The sequence below is a fragment of the Caenorhabditis elegans genome, chromosome V (assembly GCF_000002985.6).
Source record: "Caenorhabditis elegans chromosome V".
NCBI lineage: Eukaryota > Metazoa > Nematoda > Chromadorea > Rhabditida > Rhabditidae > Caenorhabditis > Caenorhabditis elegans.
Genome location: NC_003283.11, coordinates 20,183,013 through 20,198,560, shown reverse-complemented (window position 1 = coordinate 20,198,560; position 15,548 = coordinate 20,183,013). Strand labels below are relative to the sequence as shown.

At 33.2% G+C, this 15,548-nt stretch overlaps 7 protein-coding genes and 1 non-coding gene across 10 annotated transcripts; 4 read left to right on the top strand and 4 right to left on the bottom strand.

The window, feature by feature from the left end:
• Positions 1-317: 317 nt before the first annotated feature.
• On the bottom strand, positions 318-1,590 carry ftr-1 (F-box domain-containing protein). The gene is made up of 4 exons (NM_075494.6): positions 1,517-1,590; positions 1,307-1,384; positions 620-1,259; positions 318-570 (listed from the first exon to the last, which is right to left on the bottom strand). Exons 1-4 carry the CDS (start codon positions 1,555-1,557, stop codon positions 385-387), a joined length of 945 nt encoding a protein of 314 aa, NP_507895.1. The 5' UTR covers positions 1,558-1,590; the 3' UTR covers positions 318-384.
• A 554-nt stretch (positions 1,591-2,144) lies between these two features.
• Y113G7B.28 (uncharacterized protein) lies at positions 2,145-2,575 on the bottom strand (the record flags this gene model as incomplete). Its single annotated transcript, NM_001269973.2, has 2 exons — positions 2,409-2,575; positions 2,145-2,243 (listed from the first exon to the last, which is right to left on the bottom strand). The coding sequence occupies exons 1-2, from the start codon at positions 2,448-2,450 to the stop codon at positions 2,145-2,147; spliced, it is 141 nt and encodes a 46-aa protein (NP_001256902.1). The 5' UTR covers positions 2,451-2,575.
• Positions 2,576-3,009: 434 nt separating this feature from the next.
• Positions 3,010-5,472, top strand: srh-217 (Serpentine Receptor, class H). The gene is made up of 4 exons (NM_075493.3): positions 3,010-3,196; positions 3,291-3,642; positions 4,383-4,792; positions 4,841-5,472. The coding sequence occupies exons 2-4, from the start codon at positions 3,315-3,317 to the stop codon at positions 5,096-5,098; spliced, it is 996 nt and encodes a 331-aa protein (NP_507894.1). The 5' UTR covers positions 3,010-3,196; positions 3,291-3,314; the 3' UTR covers positions 5,099-5,472.
• Positions 5,120-5,731, bottom strand: Y113G7B.27 (DUF904 domain-containing protein; the record flags this gene model as incomplete). 2 transcript variants are annotated; one of them, NM_001373200.1, is made up of 2 exons in its annotated part: positions 5,120-5,391; positions 5,579-5,731. In NM_001373200.1, the coding sequence occupies 2 exons, from the start codon at positions 5,597-5,599 to the stop codon at positions 5,212-5,214; spliced, it is 201 nt and encodes a 66-aa protein (NP_001359756.1). The 2 variants fall into 2 exon arrangements, with proteins under 2 accessions (NP_001359756.1, NP_001256901.1); NM_001269972.1 differs by lacking the exon at positions 5,579-5,731 and having other exon boundaries at positions 5,212-5,328.
• anr-37 lies at positions 5,122-5,831 on the bottom strand. The gene is made up of 2 exons (NR_102128.1): positions 5,579-5,831; positions 5,122-5,391 (listed from the first exon to the last, which is right to left on the bottom strand).
• Positions 5,832-6,408: 577 nt separating this feature from the next.
• On the top strand, positions 6,409-8,026 carry fbxa-115 (F-box domain-containing protein). The gene is made up of 4 exons (NM_075492.5): positions 6,409-6,483; positions 6,964-7,041; positions 7,091-7,721; positions 7,768-8,026. The coding sequence occupies exons 1-4, from the start codon at positions 6,443-6,445 to the stop codon at positions 7,975-7,977; spliced, it is 960 nt and encodes a 319-aa protein (NP_507893.1). The 5' UTR covers positions 6,409-6,442; the 3' UTR covers positions 7,978-8,026.
• Positions 8,027-9,670: 1,644 nt separating this feature from the next.
• fbxa-116 (F-box domain-containing protein) lies at positions 9,671-10,904 on the top strand (the record flags this gene model as incomplete). Of its 2 annotated transcripts, NM_001047719.1 has the most annotated exons (5): positions 9,679-9,746; positions 9,826-9,903; positions 9,952-10,186; positions 10,478-10,582; positions 10,630-10,851. In NM_001047719.1, 5 exons carry the CDS (start codon positions 9,679-9,681, stop codon positions 10,849-10,851), a joined length of 708 nt encoding a protein of 235 aa, NP_001041184.1. The 2 variants fall into 2 exon arrangements, with proteins under 2 accessions (NP_001041185.1, NP_001041184.1); NM_001047720.2 differs by having other exon boundaries at positions 9,671-9,746; positions 9,952-10,582; positions 10,630-10,904.
• Positions 10,905-11,881: 977 nt separating this feature from the next.
• On the top strand, positions 11,882-14,718 carry srz-16 (Serpentine Receptor, class Z; the record flags this gene model as incomplete). The annotated part of the gene is made up of 4 exons (NM_075490.2): positions 11,882-12,043; positions 12,713-13,132; positions 14,081-14,242; positions 14,470-14,718. The coding sequence occupies 4 exons, from the start codon at positions 11,882-11,884 to the stop codon at positions 14,716-14,718; spliced, it is 993 nt and encodes a 330-aa protein (NP_507891.2).
• Positions 14,719-15,548: the final 830 nt, after the last annotated feature.

Below are 15,548 nucleotides of genomic sequence, written 5' to 3'. Positions count from 1 at the left end.
TCGTTAAAACGATGCGAATAACCCGTCTTTGATTAATTTATTGTAGAAAATGACTAGTTTCTCGTGAGATTTCCGACAAAATTTTCGAAAATAATATGATTTTTAGAAATTTTGATTTTCAGCTGGAAAATCATCGAGAATGCATAACATTTCCATAGAAATGAGCTGATTTCTGTAATCTTCCGTCTGGTTTCAGAATTTTTTGTCAAAAATGATGATTATTAGTTTTTCCTGCCCGTCGATCGTTGAATCAAATTAAAATTCAATAAATAAAAATTTGAATAAGAACAATAGCAATACAATCAAGGTACATCACAATTTTAACAGAAAGTAATTTATTTTAACTCGGCATTTAACAACAAAAAGGGTAAGAAATAGGTAACATTAATCGATCTTCTTGATTTCCAAACGTTTTCTATAAATTGTGAGAAGAAACTGCTCGATTTTGTTCTCAATACCATCGCGATTGTGAGCAATGAAATTCGGATTGAAAACTCGTGCAGCTTCTGGAGTCAGTTCATCATAGATATCGATTATTCCGTATTCGAAGTGAGCGGATTTCATCAGATCCTGAAAATAGTCCATGATTTTTTTTGATGGTTTAGCAGCTTAAACTAACATCTCTAATTTTAATTGCATCAGGAACTGATAGTTTTCCCATTCTGATGGTAAAACGAGAAAAATGGAAGAAGTGCTCAATGGGAATATCATCGCATCTACGGCTGTCAATATTAATCGATTTAGCACGTTTCCACTGTTCCAAATTGGTAATTTCATCGATTTTTCCAGAGTTAAAACAGTAAAATTCGATGGCTTCAAGAAATCCAGGCTTGCAGTGAGAAAGGACACCGAGCAGATCTCCAGGGCAATCAATGACCCTGATTCTTTTTGTGTGGAGCAGACTTCCTGATTGGGTGATCTCTCTAAGCCACTCCACAAATTCTTTTGAATTTCCACATGAAGAGACGATAACAAAATTATCCAATCGAAGTTTTGGATTCTTCACAATTACTGCCAAATCATCCAGAATCGCGTTCAATTGAGTCTTTTCAATAGATTTCCTCTGCGAGTTTCTTTCGACAGTGCAACCAGGATTATTTGAATTTGGAGAATAAGAAATGTAGCTGCAAATGGAGCTAGTCAGGCAAAGACGATGGGATCCAGCGTATCCACCGAGATCCACCTCAACTTTTTTGAAGCCAGGATCAGTGTCATCGATGACATTTCGCAAATTTCGGCACACTTTGCGGACTGTCAATCTGAAATGTTAATTGAAATCATCATTTATCTACACAATCGATAATACCTGCTGAATGGATCCACTTTCCCCGCAATTTTATAAACCATTTCCGTTGGCATTTCAAACAGCGATGGAGGACCGGAGCTGAAATCATGAGATTTATTAGAATATTTTTCCGTTTGATTGCTGGGAGCATCATAAAAGACCATGTGACAAATTAGTGGTTTTTTCACGTTTCGAGCAAATTTTCAATTGTAACCTCACGAAAAAACCAACATTTTCATCGAATCCAACTCATCCGCCAAATTTTTAGCCATTTTTAGTTCAGATTGGTTGAAACCCGGTGTTTTCTGCAAAAAAACGACAAATTATTAGCATAATACAAGCACAAATGTAAAGAAATCTCACGATAAGTTTAAACAGAACATAAAGCAAAGCTTAAGCTACAAATTAGGTATTTTTTGAACAAATTCCGTATTTTTAATTTAAAAAATGATATTTTTGCAAAAAAAAAATCCTAGTTCATTAAGAAAATCGAAAAAGGATGATCTGAAAATTCGAAAATATTGATTGTCGTCAAATTAAATGCCGAGTACGCAGTTGTGTATTGCGTACCTTCTACAGTAGTCCTAGGAAAATTTAATTTTTTGTTTGCAATTTGTCATGATTTTTCTCTCAAAAACCGAAAAATTTACATGAAAATCGTTTAAAAAATGCTAAAATTGGTGGGATACTGAGCAAAAGGCGCAATTTGTATTCAAAAAAACACTGGAAAATAAATCGAGCTCGCGATATTTGGAGGTATTTATTTGGGAAATCTCGAATTTTTTGATTCAAAGTCAGTAAAAATCGACGGAATTAGCTGAAAGCTTTCACAAAAATCCATTGGAATAATTTATTGATTTCAGAAAATCGTTTCGTCTCGAGTCTGGAAAGCAATTGATCTATTGTCATAGCAATAAATGATAATGCATTGAGTTGTGTGTGTGTGTGTGATGCAGATCTGAAAAAGGCAATACATTAAATTTGAAATCAATTTGATCTCGTTTTGTTTCATTTCCACTGCATCTACTGCAGTATCTCAGCGCGGACTGTAGCACCTCGTCGCAAACAGTTGTGTGGGAGTTTAACCTACTGTTATTTTCGTTCCTGAAGATGTGATTCTTACCTGTTGAGCTAAATCGGTCGCGAACAGGACAACTTTACGCATTATGCATAAAAAATTTTTGTAATGGTTGGAAAATTATTTTTTGCATCATTGCACATAATTCAAATAATTATATCCTAGAGTAAAATTTTTGGGACAATAGGACAATAGGCCGCTCGGTGTAATCTGGTCCCTCTCTTTTTGTGTTATTCTAGTCCCAATGTCTTGCCGCTGAGTATATCTATGTACCAAGTAACATATATATAAGTGTTGTATATTTACGTGCAAATGTTTTATGATCGGTTATTGTTGTGCGGTAGATGTCTATCTATAGTGTGATCTATATCTGTAACTTGGCACATTGGTGACCTGCAGTCTTTCCGTTTTGATCTGTGTCTCTCCCTCTCTCTGTGTGTCAATGCCTTGCCGCTGAGCGGCAGAGCAAAGCGGAGGCTGTAGGAGGCTATGTGCCAAGTTACAGATATAGATAGCCTCAAGACATTTGGACATTCTATTAGTCTATAGTGCAATCTTTATGTGCAGCAAATGCTGTAGGTTACCAATGTACCAAGTAACGGACATAAATCGCACTATTCGTTAATTCTCTCCATTGATATTTCTAGGCTCGAAAGCACTTAGAGCAAATGCACCTTTTTGAAATAGTCAAACCTTTTTGTCGGAATTACTGCTGTGATATTAACACCCACTAGCACTTATGCGTCGGGGACTATAATTATCTTTTGAGATATATATGCGCACCGAAAACCAATTTTGAAAGGAAAAATACGCTTTTCTTAAAAGAATGCAAGGTTTGTTTCTCAATTTTTCCTCCGTGATTTTTGAGTCATTCTTTGGCGGGAAATCAAAAATTGATGCAAAATCATAAGTTCTCTTAATTTTTAGCTACGATTTCAAGTTTTCAGTGCCATGTCATTTGACTATTGCAATCGCACAGACTTTATCCATACTGCACAATTCCAACAACTAGTACTCCATACAATAAGTATCATATCAATTCCAATCTATATTTATGGCTTCTTTTGTATTTTATGCAAAACCCCATCTACCATGAATTCCGTCAAGTGGAGTATGATAAATGTTCACGTATTCAGTTGTCTATTCGATTTGGCGCTAAGCCTGTTCACAGCTCCATTTGTATTATTTCCAGTGCTCGCTGGATATCCATTGGGGATATTGAAGGAATTTGGTGTCTCTACAGAAAATCAAGTGTATATTGTGGTGTTTATTGGAGCCTGTAAGTTTTCCAAACTGGGTTTTTGAAAATCTCACGCTTTTTCATGGAGTTTTGCGAACGTTCAAAAAACATCTAAAATTTCTAAATGCTTTTAGAAAGTCCAAGAAGCTTCCAGACTATTCAAAAAAGTTCTATGAGTTTCCTATTTTTTCTGGAAAATTCTAGGACTTTCCAAAGTTTTTTAGAAAGTACTAAAGTTTCCAGATTTTTTAGACAATTCTAGAAGTTCACAGTTTATTTTTTAGACAGTTATATAAGTTTTCAGTTATTCCAAAAATTCTGAATTTACCGCCAAAATGTTTTTCTCAAAAATATTGAACTTCCCGCCAAAATTTTTTTATTAAAAAAATTGAATTTCCCGTCGAAATTATTTCTCAGAAAATGTGAAATTCTCTCCAATTTTTTTTCTCAAAAAATTAAATTTCTAGTCAAAAAATTCTCAGAAAATTTGAACGCCAAAATTTTTTTATAAAAAAATTTGAATTTTTCGCCAAATGTTTTCTCAGGAATTTTGAATTTTCCGCCACGATCTCGCAGCGAAATTGGGCGGCGTTTGTGTGCCCCTCTCATGAATCCACAGACTATTGAAAGCTCCTCCATAGTGTGACGTAGCTAGGCTCCGCCCATTGATGACGTAGCAAAGTAATGACGATCTGGCAAAAAATCAGCGCAAGACTATTTGGAGCTGCAAAAATACAAATAGAGAATATATTTCATATATGAATTCTGACCTATTTCAGTCATGCTGGTAGCTATCAGTATTTTCTTCGAGAACCGTCTCTTCATATTTGTCCTCACCAATAAAAAACTCCACCGATACGCCATCCCAACCTACATCCTCCACTACATCTTCCCATTAGTCGTCGTTCCCCAAATAATCAACATTCCTGACCAGGAAGCAGGTCGGAATAATTTTCAGCAAAAATTCGGATGTATTCCTCCGTACGTTGAAATTGATAGAATGTTCTATTTGACAATGAAAAAACGGTATTTCCTAATCACATGTGCTGTATTCATCTGTATAACGTTTGCCGAGGTGTGGTTGTTTGCATTTATTACGGATAGGTTGATTAAGAAGCAGGTGCAAGGATCCATGTCTCAGAACACTGCCGCAGTGCACAGAAAATTTCAGAGAGCGTTTATATTACAGGTAACCGCAACCTAATTAACATATAACAAATACATAGCATTTTAACAGATTCTCATCCCATTCGTAATTGTATTCCTTCCTATCTTCTATATCGGAGTTACTTGTATATCGGAGTATCACAATCAGTTCTTCAATAACATCACTATTATTATAAACTCATCACATGGATTCTTCTCGACAATTGCTATGATTGCTCTTCATGCTCCATATCGGAACTACACCAGAAAGTTGCTACCATCATGCCGACGATTCAACTCTGTGGTTTTTAGTTCTACACCGCAAAGAGTCGGGGTTGCTAGTTTCTGAAGCCAACGTCAAAAATGTACGTGCAACTTATTTTTCGAATTTATTGGTTAACCCGATTTATAAAAATTGAATATTAAATCTCAAGAGAAATTGTGGAAAAAAAGAAGATAATTTTAATCATCCTTAAACAGTTCATTCAACTCCCTTCGGGTGGCATGTATCTCTTCTTTTAAATGTCTTGCTTCCTCACATATTCTCCTGTGTAGATTCTCAAAGTATTCATCCAACATCTCTCTTCGTTGCGCTGCATCACGATGAAACGTTTGTTCGCGTCTGTGATCATCTATTTGTATCTGAAAAAAAAAAACGCTTGATTGAGTTTTGTTGTTATTTTATTTTGTGTTTTTATTGCTTCAATAAACTCAAAACGGTAACCAAAAATCGAATTTTTGTTATGAGAATTCACGAATTAATCTAGTTTGTAGCTTGAAAAATGAAGCGTCGAATTTTTTTGCAAACAATGAAAACTGATTAACTTACCCTTTCGATTTCGCGTTCCATTACTGTTCAATTATAAACTAAAAAATTACAAATAGAGTAGATCGGCAGTTTATGTGCGTTTTTTCAAAGTATTTTCAGAAAATTGCTTTTATACTACATACACTTCAGATATAAGAAATGTGGAATATTTGAAAACAACAATAATTTTGACACTTACACCTTCCAGCGCTGCAGCGGTTATGTTTTATTAAATAAAAAGGTCATTTGTTATTCATTCCCAAATTTTATGCACAAATTATTCGATTATTTTTCGAAAATTGTTATTAAAAATGGGTTTTTATTGAAAAAAAAGTGCCGAAAATAATATTAAAACACACAAACTTGTGAAAAAAAAAACAGTGAAAATACGCCTAAAAATAAATTGTCGTGAAGTTCAGTGCACGAAGATAACGAGGAAAAAGTCATTGCGGACTCCGTTTTTTCCGCGAACATATATGGCCATATGGACGTTTTCAAACGCGGGAATTTCCCTTTTCCGCAGACTATGGGCCCTCCATAAGAATTGTTGGCAAACTTATTACTATTTTTTAAAACCTTGAATTAATAAAATAGTTTCGAAAATCATTTTCTTTTTTTTTTCTAAAATTGCGAAATTTGGACTAGTTTTTTTTTGTAAAGGAGTTGTCGGAAACTTAATTTAAACTTTGAATATTCAATTTTTTTCGAAAATGTCATTGAAAAATCTGATTCTTTCACTTGTTTTTTTCCGAATTCGATTTTTTAAATTCGCATTGTTTCCTCTGGTACTTTGTCCTAATTTCATTTGTTCCGGAAACTTTGAAATGCAACATAATTTTCATACTTTTCAGAAAACTACGGAACCAGATCCAGATCGACGAGACAATGGCCGAAAAATTGGAGGATGCGTTGAAGGCGATTGAGATGTTAGTTTTTTTTATTAAACTGAAAAATTGATTTGACTTGAAAACAATATAACTTTTTAAAGGTAGAGTAGCGCCAGTGGGGACTTTATCTAAATGCACTTATAATGATCCAAAACAACCGAATATCATAATAAAACACTCCAAAAAATTTTAGATTTTTCATAATTTCGGGTCAAAGTTTTGGCAAATTGCCAAAATTTTGAAAAATACGAGCTTTTGAGGAAATTTAAAGAAATGTCGCATGTTTCGACCCCTACAATGTTTCAATACAAATAATTTAAACAAAATTAAAACATAAAAAAAGTCGAAAAAATTATTTTTTGGTCGACTTCTGAGCAATTGCCACTTTTTGACAGTAAATAAAAAAATTTCAAAATTTTTTGAAAAGTTTTATCATGATATTTCGTCATTTTGGAACAAAGGAGTGGTTTTTGAAAATTTCCACTGGCGCTATTCTACCTTTAATGAACGTAATTTCAGCTCCGGACCTCCATCACTGTCCGATATGCCAATGGATGTAATGCATGTGATTGTGGACCATTTGGATGCAATGGATCGGTAACTTCATTTTTAAAGTTTTTAAAGTTTAATTTCACTTTAATTTCAGATTGATTCTTCGCTATGTAAACCGAAAAATGCGGAATTTCGTTGATAACAAGAAGCCAAACTTTAAGAATATTGAAGTCAAAGCTGAAGATGAGTCCTACAAACTTGTGCTGGACCAAAAATCTACGATTGTTTATAATTCAAATGGTTCTGGTTGCATTGCAAAATATGATGAGCGTTGGGTGCTGAAAATCAACAAAGACGAGCTGGCTGTAATGTTTGATGATGTTGCAGTATGGATGAAGTATCCTAAACTTCGACTGGACGAATTCAAATTGTCCGCAGGGTGGGACTACATGATGACCATAAACCTTCTCAAAGAGATTAAAGATGTAGAAGATATGTTTCAAGCCAAAAAAGTTATCCTGGATGTTTTTGAGTTCTGTCGTGATGCCTTCTCTATCCTATCTCACTTTGAACCTGGAATTCTTGAAGAAATTGGAATTTTCTGTTCTGATGTTTATGGAAGTATACACAAGCTGTTCACATTGGAGCAATGGAAACAGGCTAAATCAGTCACTTTAAAGTGCATTGAGGGCATTGATATTCCCATTGAACACTTGTTCCATTTGTCTCGTTTCGACATCACCTTGTCGGAAGTATCAGTTTCTGATGCTCGTAAAATTAGAGATGTGAGACATTTTAATTTTAAAACCAAGATAAATGAATTAATTTTAGGTTCTCATGAAATCGGCACAATTCGAATGTGGAGAGATTTGTCTGCTGTTCGATTCAGATTTACGAATTGAAGCGGACGTTGTGAGAGTTTTCAACCCAAACTTTGTTGATGAATATGTCTCCCGTCCTCTCCAATTCAAAGTCGAGCAATTTCTCGTCATAATCCATAAAACATCTCTGCGAATCAAGAAAATTGAAAACCCCCATTAAATTCCCCTTGTTGTTGTTATTTCTCAAGTGAGAATGAATATTTTTGTTGAAATTTTCTTTTTTTTTGTAATGTCAGTTATATCTGACATTTGCATCGTTTCAATATCTCTCAAAATCACATTTTAATGTACCTTTTCAGCAATTGTAACATTGGAAATTCAAAAACTACTGGATTTTTCCTCCAATTTTATGCTTTTTACCCTTTTTCCCGAGACTGGACCACAGAAAATAGTTTGCTGATTATCAAAATATTGAACAGGACGTTGTGAGAGTTTTCAAACCGGACTTTAATGAAAAATATGCCAACCGTACTCTCAAAATCAATATCGATCAATTTCTCGTCACAATCTATTGCGAAGTGTTGAAAATCGAAAAAAATTGAGGAACCCTGTTAATTTTCCATTTTTGTTGTTATTTCTTAAGTACTTCATGTTGATTTTCTGACGTCTATATAGGTTGAATATCTTTTATAATAACATTTTAATTATGTTTTTTAGCGATTTTATCATTAAAATATCTAAGAAGCGCTTTTCCTGCTCGATAAATTGACAATTTTCCTTGAGAAAGCTCTCAAATTAATAATTTTCACAGATTCAAAAAAGCCGAGAGAAGCCTGTTTTCACGAAATATTTATGATTTTCCAGCAAAAATGTGAATTTTTCGAATTAAAAATTTGTCAGATTTGATCGGGGTGCAATTTTTGTTGAAATAAACTCATGTATAGCATCGGTTTTGAAAATCCAACCTCCAACCTCTCACTTCGTTGCATCGCGTTGCGTCTTTCGCCATCCATCCGTATCTATAAGATTCGGTTTTGTTGTTATTTCATGTTGTGTTTTTATTGTTTCGATTAACTCAGAATGACCCTAAAAGGTTGAATTGTCATTATGAAAATAATCTCAAAATAAAAATTGTCTAGCTTGAAAAATGAAGCTTCACTTTTTTCATGTTAAATTCTGAACGATCGGCAGTTTATGTGCGTTTTTTCAAACCAACGTAAAAACTTATTATCGGAAAATTGCTTTTATATAATGCTACACTTCAGAGATAAGAAATGAGGAATATTTGAAGACAACAACCATTTTTGACAATCACGCGATTCAGGAACCTGTCAGCGGTCAGCAATAAATCTACTTTCCCTAATTGTGTCTCTGACGAATACCGAGAGAATGAGGAATACTGAATTGTTGGAACATACTTAAGCAGTGTCGAAACTGTTGTTGCCATGTTTGATGTTTTTCTTTTTATGATAAACTAATATAGAATTTCTGGTACTTTTATATTTAAATCATTTTTTCAATTAGGTTGGAATTTCTGGTATTTTTATATTTTAACCATTCTTTCGATTAAATAAAAAGGTCAAACTTTAAATACAAAATCCACATGTTTTTGAAATTATAATATGACACCTTACTTGACAGTTCTCTCAAAGTTATGTCTTTTGAATTAAATTCATTTATTTGAAAGACTAGAAAATTGTAGATCCAGCACTGTTTTTAGGTACGTCTATGATTGAGTTTTTACAGTATTCCTTCTATTAGTCTTGCATCCCTACTACCACATATTTATTTTTATCATTTATGTATTACGTTTATTTGAACGTGAAAATTTCCTCTTTTGTTTCCTCCGGTACTTTGTCCTAATTTCTTTTGTTCCGGAAACTTTGAAATCTAACATAATTTTCATATTTCTCAGAAACCTATGGAAGCGAACCAGATCAACGAGAAAATGGCCAAAAAACTGACAGATGAGTTGAAGGCTATTGAGATGTTAGTTTTTTTCTGTTTTAACTAAAAAAAATTGGTTTGACTTGAAAACAATATAATTTTTTAATGAACATAACTTTAGCTCTGGACCTCCATCACTCTTCGATATGCCAATGTGTGTAATGCATACAATTGTGGACAATTTGGATGCAATCGATCGGTTACCTCACTTTTATAGTTTTAAAGTTTAATTTCTCTTTGATTTCAGATTGATTCTTCGCTATGTAAACCGAAAATTGCGGAATTTCGTTGATAACAAGAAGCCAATTTTCAAGAATGTTAAAGTATATTCTGTCGTGGGTGGCTATAATCTTGTACTAGGTCATGATAAATCTACAATATTTTATGATTCAAAAGGTTCTGGTTGCATTGCAAGATGTGATGGTCGCAGGATGCGGAAAATCAACAAAAGCTCGTTGGCTGCACTGTTTGGTGATCTCGAAGTATGGATGAAAAATCCGCAACTTCAACTGGATAAGTTCAGCTTGTACGCAGTGTGTGACGATGAACTGACCACAAACCTTCTCAAAAAGATTACAAATGTAGAATATATGTTTCATGCCAAAAGTATTTACCTGAGCGTTGCGAAGTTCAGTAATGTCATCTCTATCCTTTCTCACTTTAAACCAGGATTTCTTGAAGAAATTGTTTTTTTCTGTCATTCTGGTCATGAAAGTATACATGAACTCTTTCTTCTAGAACAATGGAAACAAGTTAAATCAGTCTTTATTAAGTGGTTCCCATTCGATGATTTCCCCTTTGAGCACTTGGTCCATGTGTCTTGTTTCGAACTCAACTTGCCCAGAATATCAGTCTCTGTTGCGATTATAATTAGAGACGTGAGCTCGAATATTGACCTTTCCACAATTTAATCTATAATTTGTAGGTTCTCATGAAAACCGCTCAATTCGAATATGGAAAGATTCGTCTGTACGATTTAAACAATATGGATGACCCTCCAGATATTGAAGCGGACGTTGTGAGAGTTTTCAACCCAAACTTTGTTGATGAATATGTCACCCGTCCTCTCCAATTCAAAGTCGAGCAATTTCTCGTCACAATCCATAAAAGATCTCTGCGAATCAAGAAAATTGAAAACCCCCGTTAAATTCCCCTTGTTGTTGTTATTTCTCAAGTGAGAATGAATATTTTTGTTGAAATTTTCTTTTTTTTTGTAATGTCAGTTATATCTGACATTTGCATCGTTTCAATATCTCTCAAAATCACATTTTAATTTACCTTTTCAGCAATTGTAACATTGGAAATTCAAAAACTACTGGATTTTTCCTCCAATTTTATGCTTTTTACCCTTTTTCCCGAGACTGGACCACAGAAAATAGTTTGCTGATTATCAAAATATTGAACAGGACGTTGTGAGAGTTTTCAAACCGGACTTTAATGAAAAATATGCCAACCGTACTCTCAAAATCAATATCGATCAATTTCTCGTCACAATCCATTGCGAAGTGTTGAAAATCGAAAAAAATTGAGGAACCCTGTTAATTTTCCATTTTTGTTGTTATTTCTTAAGTACTTCATGTTGACTTTCTGACGTCTATATAGGTTGAATATCTTTTATAATAACATTTTAATTATGTTTTTTAGCGATTTTATCATTAAAATATCTAAGAAGCGCTTTTCCTGCTCGATAAATTGACAATTTTCCTTGAGAAAGCTCTGAAATTAATAATTTTCACAGGTTCAAAAAAGTCGAGAGAAGTCCGTTTTCACGAAAAATTTATGATTTTCCAGCAAAAAATGTGCATTTTTCTGACGCATATCTATGGAATGTTTAATAAAAATGTTCCCAAGTTTATCTCCAAAAGAGCATGTCTAATCAATTTAGTCTGGTGTTAAAGTTACACTACAATATTTTGTGCGGGTAATTATGCGCCACCCGGCTGATACACCATTCATAAAATTTATTTTATTGTACCAAATGCTTGATTCGAATTAAAAATTCGTCAGATTTGGTTCAATTTTTTTTTTTGAAATAAACTTACATCATCGGTTTTGAAAGTCAGAGTTTTGTGGTAACGCAACAGGTGAAAAATGAATTGAAAAAGTTAATAGAAATATTGAACTGATCACAAGTTTTTCATAAATTTCCAAACACTTTTACAAAATTATCGCAGAAAATGAATAACTCTCTGTATGCACCGGATTCTAATACTTACAACGTTCTAATCGGAATTGGTTTTGTTATACATTTTTTGATGGTTGCTCAACTGATCATTTTGTGCCTTATTTTCCCCTGTTTTGTGTATTTATTCAAGATGAATCGAGAACGGGATAGTAAGGTTAGTTTATTCATAATATAAACTTCTGTAGGGACCTACAACTGCTTCCATGGTTATTTGGATTTGAGCAACATGGATTGAAAAAATCGATCTGAAAAAGTGTTTAACTAGTTCCCAGGCCCGTAAAATTTCTCAAGAAATAGGCTTATCGATTTTAACTGTTAAAAAACTATGATTTTTCACGTTTGCAAAAAAAAGGGCCGAAATATTTTCGAATTCCCGCGAAAATAAGTGACGGGATCATCAACGAGTTTCCGGAAGCCATATTTTTCAGACATTTTTATTCCACAAATACTAGCAAACTCATAAGAAATTAGCCTAAAAATTTATATCTATACATTCAATTCAAATGATCATTACTGAAAAAATATTTCAAATAATGTCACTTATTTGCGCGGGAATTCGAAAATAATTCGGCTGTTTCAAATCATACAAATATCCTGAGAACATCAAAACATTTTTATTAGGCGTAGACTTAGGCTTAGGTTCAGGCTTAGGCTTAGCCTTATCGAAAAACTCGGAGATTTTGCAACGGACAAATTTCAGATAGCTTTTTGGAATTTTTTTTTTTTTTTTTGTGTAGATTTAGAAATGAGCTTAACATTCCGATAGTTTTTTGAAAACAATTTACAAAAATTGGATAGAAAAATTCAATGACATTTTTTCCAGACCATACTTTTCCCAATACTCTCAAATTTCTACAAGGTTGTGATATTTTTTTACATTCTATTAACAATTGGAGTTTCTGCAGCACTGTATTTTCTATACTATTACAACGATTTTGGGCCATCATTAATTGAAGAAGGGAATTCAGATATTACAACCATTCCTCAATTTCTATTCATCATTTGTATTCTTATTTATTCGCAAGTTTTAACAATTCTAACCTATCTAACAATAACATTTCAATTGCTCGTATCACTACTCGCGATATCGAAATTTTTGATTTATTTTTATCCGTCAACTGAACGTTACGTTGTGCTTTCCAAATACAAAATATGGGCTTGCTATTTAATTTCGCTATTCAGTTATGATATAGAAGAGGTTTTCGATTTGTTAATTGGATTTGATAGTCCTATTCTGACAGAGGTTGGTTGGTAGAAGAGTCGGTTTTTAAAAATTGAATTTTTTTAAAAATCAGGCTGAGGTTTAGGCTTTGTCTTACTAGGGACTCTTTTTTGGCGACAAGAGAGTTATGGGTTGAGTAATATATTTTCTGAAAGCTAAGACAATGAAAATTTTGAATGCAAAATAAAATCTTGCCCAAATTGATGTTAAGACAATTTTTTTTTGCTCCGAATGCGTATTTAAGCCAAAATGTCGTTGTTTTTAAAGCTTCATATCTTAATGGGCTTCGAAGATACAGCATAATAATCAATTGATAAAATGTTAAAAACAATACGAAAATTATCGTAAACTATAAATTCATTTGATATGTTACGTACTCCTGTAGTTATAAGCATTCAAATAGCTAGAAATTAGCTTAAAATTTCATCGTCTCATATTTTCAAACGAAATGGAAAAATCAAAGTGTTCATATTGATATAATAATTTTCGTATTGTTTTTAACATTTTGTCAGTTGACTATTTTCTTGTATCTTCGAAGCCCATCGAGATATGAAGCTTCAAAAACAACGACATGTTGGCTTAAATACGCATTCGGAGTAAAAAAAATTATTTTAACATCAATTTGGGCAAGATTTTATTTTGAATTCAAAATGTTCATTGTCTTAGCTTTCAGAAAATATATCATTCGACCCATAACTCTCTTGTCATCAAAAAAGAGTCCCTAGTTAGGCTTAGGGTCAGGTTTAGGTTTAAGCTTTGGCATAGGCTTATGCTTAGGCATAGGCTTAGGCTTGGCTTAGGCTTAGTTATCAAAATAAAAAAGAAAAAAGGGAAAAGGGTGAACAAAATCCTTTTGAAATGTGAACATATGATATCGTTTACATTTTCAGGCTGAAATTTTCAAATTCAAAAAAAAATTCAAATGTCAATTTTTCATCTACCATAAGCCAAATCTATTCAAATTTTCAGGATATTATCCGGTTTCATTCAATCTTGCTTATCGCCACGTCACTTTTGTATATTCCAATTATGCGTCACGTCCGGAAATTTTCATATTTGCCGTCTTCTCAAAAAAATAGACCGGAAAAGTATATTTTGTACCAAACAATTACAGTCGCTGCATTTAGAACGGTAAATTTTGAAAGTTTACCGAAATTTCGAATTTCGCGCCAAGTTTCTCAGAATTTTCAGATTATTCAGCAATTGGCTAAAAATTTTCAAACTTTTTTTTTGAAACAAATTAAACATTTCGATTATTTCCTAATTTTTTAAAATAAAAAAAATTCAAAGTGTTTTTTAAAATTTATTTTGGCCGTATCTTCCAAAGTAGTTTTTTTCCAAAAATTTCCAATTTCAAGATCTCATTTATGGTCGAAACGACGTGGAGTGTCCTAATGGCCCCGACACAAATCCATGAGCAGATGAACATAGTCAATTATATTGCGACGCCTATAATAATTCAAATATCCTACTTGGCAAGCAATCGACGAAACGTTGATCTACTATTCTCATCATTTGTTTTTTCTCAATTTGTAAAAGTTATACTAGGAGTGAAGACACCATCACGTGTTAGCCCACAAGTATTTGCTATCGATGTGACAGCATAGATTTTATGAAAATAAACTACATATTTGTTGGCTATGAATATCATACAAATATCAAGCCGAATTACGTTTCAAAATGGATTTTTAAAAAAAATGTTGCTGAAGAAAAATAGTTCTCGATGTCTTGATCTAAAAATCGGGACATAAAGAAACAGGATTTTTTGACAACATGCCAAGAAACCAAGAAAGAATTAAAAATTAAAAATCAAGAAATACTAATGAAGATAAAGACAAACAGAGGATAGAATGACGAATGTTCTAGAGCCTCTTTGAAAAATCTATAATTCTTTGGAATGCTTAAACACATTTTGAAAAATTCGAGGAACGTCTGGAATCTTCTAGAGCCTGCTGGAGAATTCATAAAAGCTCTGGAATGTTCTGTGCCATTTTAGAACGTTCAAAAAAAATCTGGAATGTTCTAGAGTTCTGTGGAAAATAAAAAAAAGACTTCAAGATGTTCCGATACAAAAAAATTAGCTTAAAAACTAATAAAAAGCTGTTTAAGTAATAAATTACACTTGAATGCGAGAAAGTACAATTTATTTAAATGGCTTAGTGAAGAGATTTAGTAATTACAATTTCGCCTTTCTTGCATCCAAATTTTTTTTCTTTTTTTTTTCCAACCACCAAAGTTGGTACATTCACGTCCAGTCAATAAGTGGCCGGAGTCACAACGACTAAAACGTCATAAAGATTGGAGATGGCTGGTTACATTTGTTTTTGCCTATGTTGTTGGATAGTTGGTACATCAGCATACTTGGTACATATTTAATGCAATAAAATTTCTTTGTCAGTACGTCATAACATCTAGTGACGAATATCTGGCATGCACA